The 836-nt window shown below is 40.3% G+C and overlaps 1 protein-coding gene across 1 annotated transcript in view; it reads right to left on the bottom strand.

Annotated features, from left to right (window-relative positions):
• Window positions 1-780, bottom strand: part of LOC106511764 (stabilin-2) — a gene marked incomplete at its 3' end in the record, with an annotated part of 2,521 nt that extends 1,741 nt beyond the window's left edge. The window contains 1 exon segment of the mRNA XM_014000503.1: window positions 638-780. Coding sequence (XP_013855957.1) covers window positions 638-730 — 93 coding nt within the window.
• Window positions 781-836: the final 56 nt, after the last annotated feature.

Here is an 836-nt window from a genome sequence, read left to right as displayed (position 1 = left end):
GTGTGTGTGTGTGTGTGTGTGTGTGTGTGTGTGTGTGTGTGTGTGTGTGTGTAAGACACTATTCTTATTATGTAAAGGATTATACAGGCTATTATTTGCATGTCAAAGGAAAAAAAATTAATATAATGGGTTCTTATCAACTACTGCTGCTAATACTATTTTTTATAAACTTGTGTATACTTTTGCTTTGTATTTTTATTTGTAAATACATGTAAAAGTAATCTAAATGTCTTTTGTGTATTTATTGATATTACTTTACCTATCTGAATAACGTTATTTTTATATGAATGTTCAATATAAGTATGTCATTTTATAACAACATATCTCACATTTACAACAAAACAAATTGTTTAAAAATCTGATGACAACTGATGAAGTTATGGTTATTTTAATAGTAAACACACCATTCACACTCATGTTAAGAGTGGGAGTGCTCCCTGTACCAAGATGGCCGCCGTGTGACAACATCTGTCTCCATTGGCCAACAGCGGGACGACTTCTCTAGCCTTTTTATTCTATCAATGCAGCAGAAGCTCCATGTTCTTACATGAAGTCTAACAACAGTGTATCCAGGGTACAGCACGGTGGTAGAAGCATCATGGTCTGGGTTCAGTAAAAACTCTACAGGTGGTCTTACCTGGTGAGGAGCTGCTGAAGTCTTCCTCTCCACAATCATCATGGCAACGAGCAGCAGCTGCAAACTTAGATGGACCTCCATGTCTTCTGTCATCGTCTCGTCCTGAGCGTCTCTTTTGAGTGTCCCTGTCCTGTCCCTCCTCCCCAGCCCCTCCCTCCCTGTCCTGTCCCTCCTCCCCCAGCCCCTCCCTCCCTGTCCT

The sequence above is a fragment of the Austrofundulus limnaeus genome, unplaced genomic scaffold (assembly GCF_001266775.1).
Source record: "Austrofundulus limnaeus strain Quisiro unplaced genomic scaffold, Austrofundulus_limnaeus-1.0 Scaffold3189, whole genome shotgun sequence".
NCBI classification, from domain to species: Eukaryota; Metazoa; Chordata; class Actinopteri; order Cyprinodontiformes; family Rivulidae; genus Austrofundulus; species Austrofundulus limnaeus.
The sequence above is the reverse complement of the archived record's forward strand: the minus strand, read 5'-3'. Positions and strand labels throughout refer to the sequence as shown.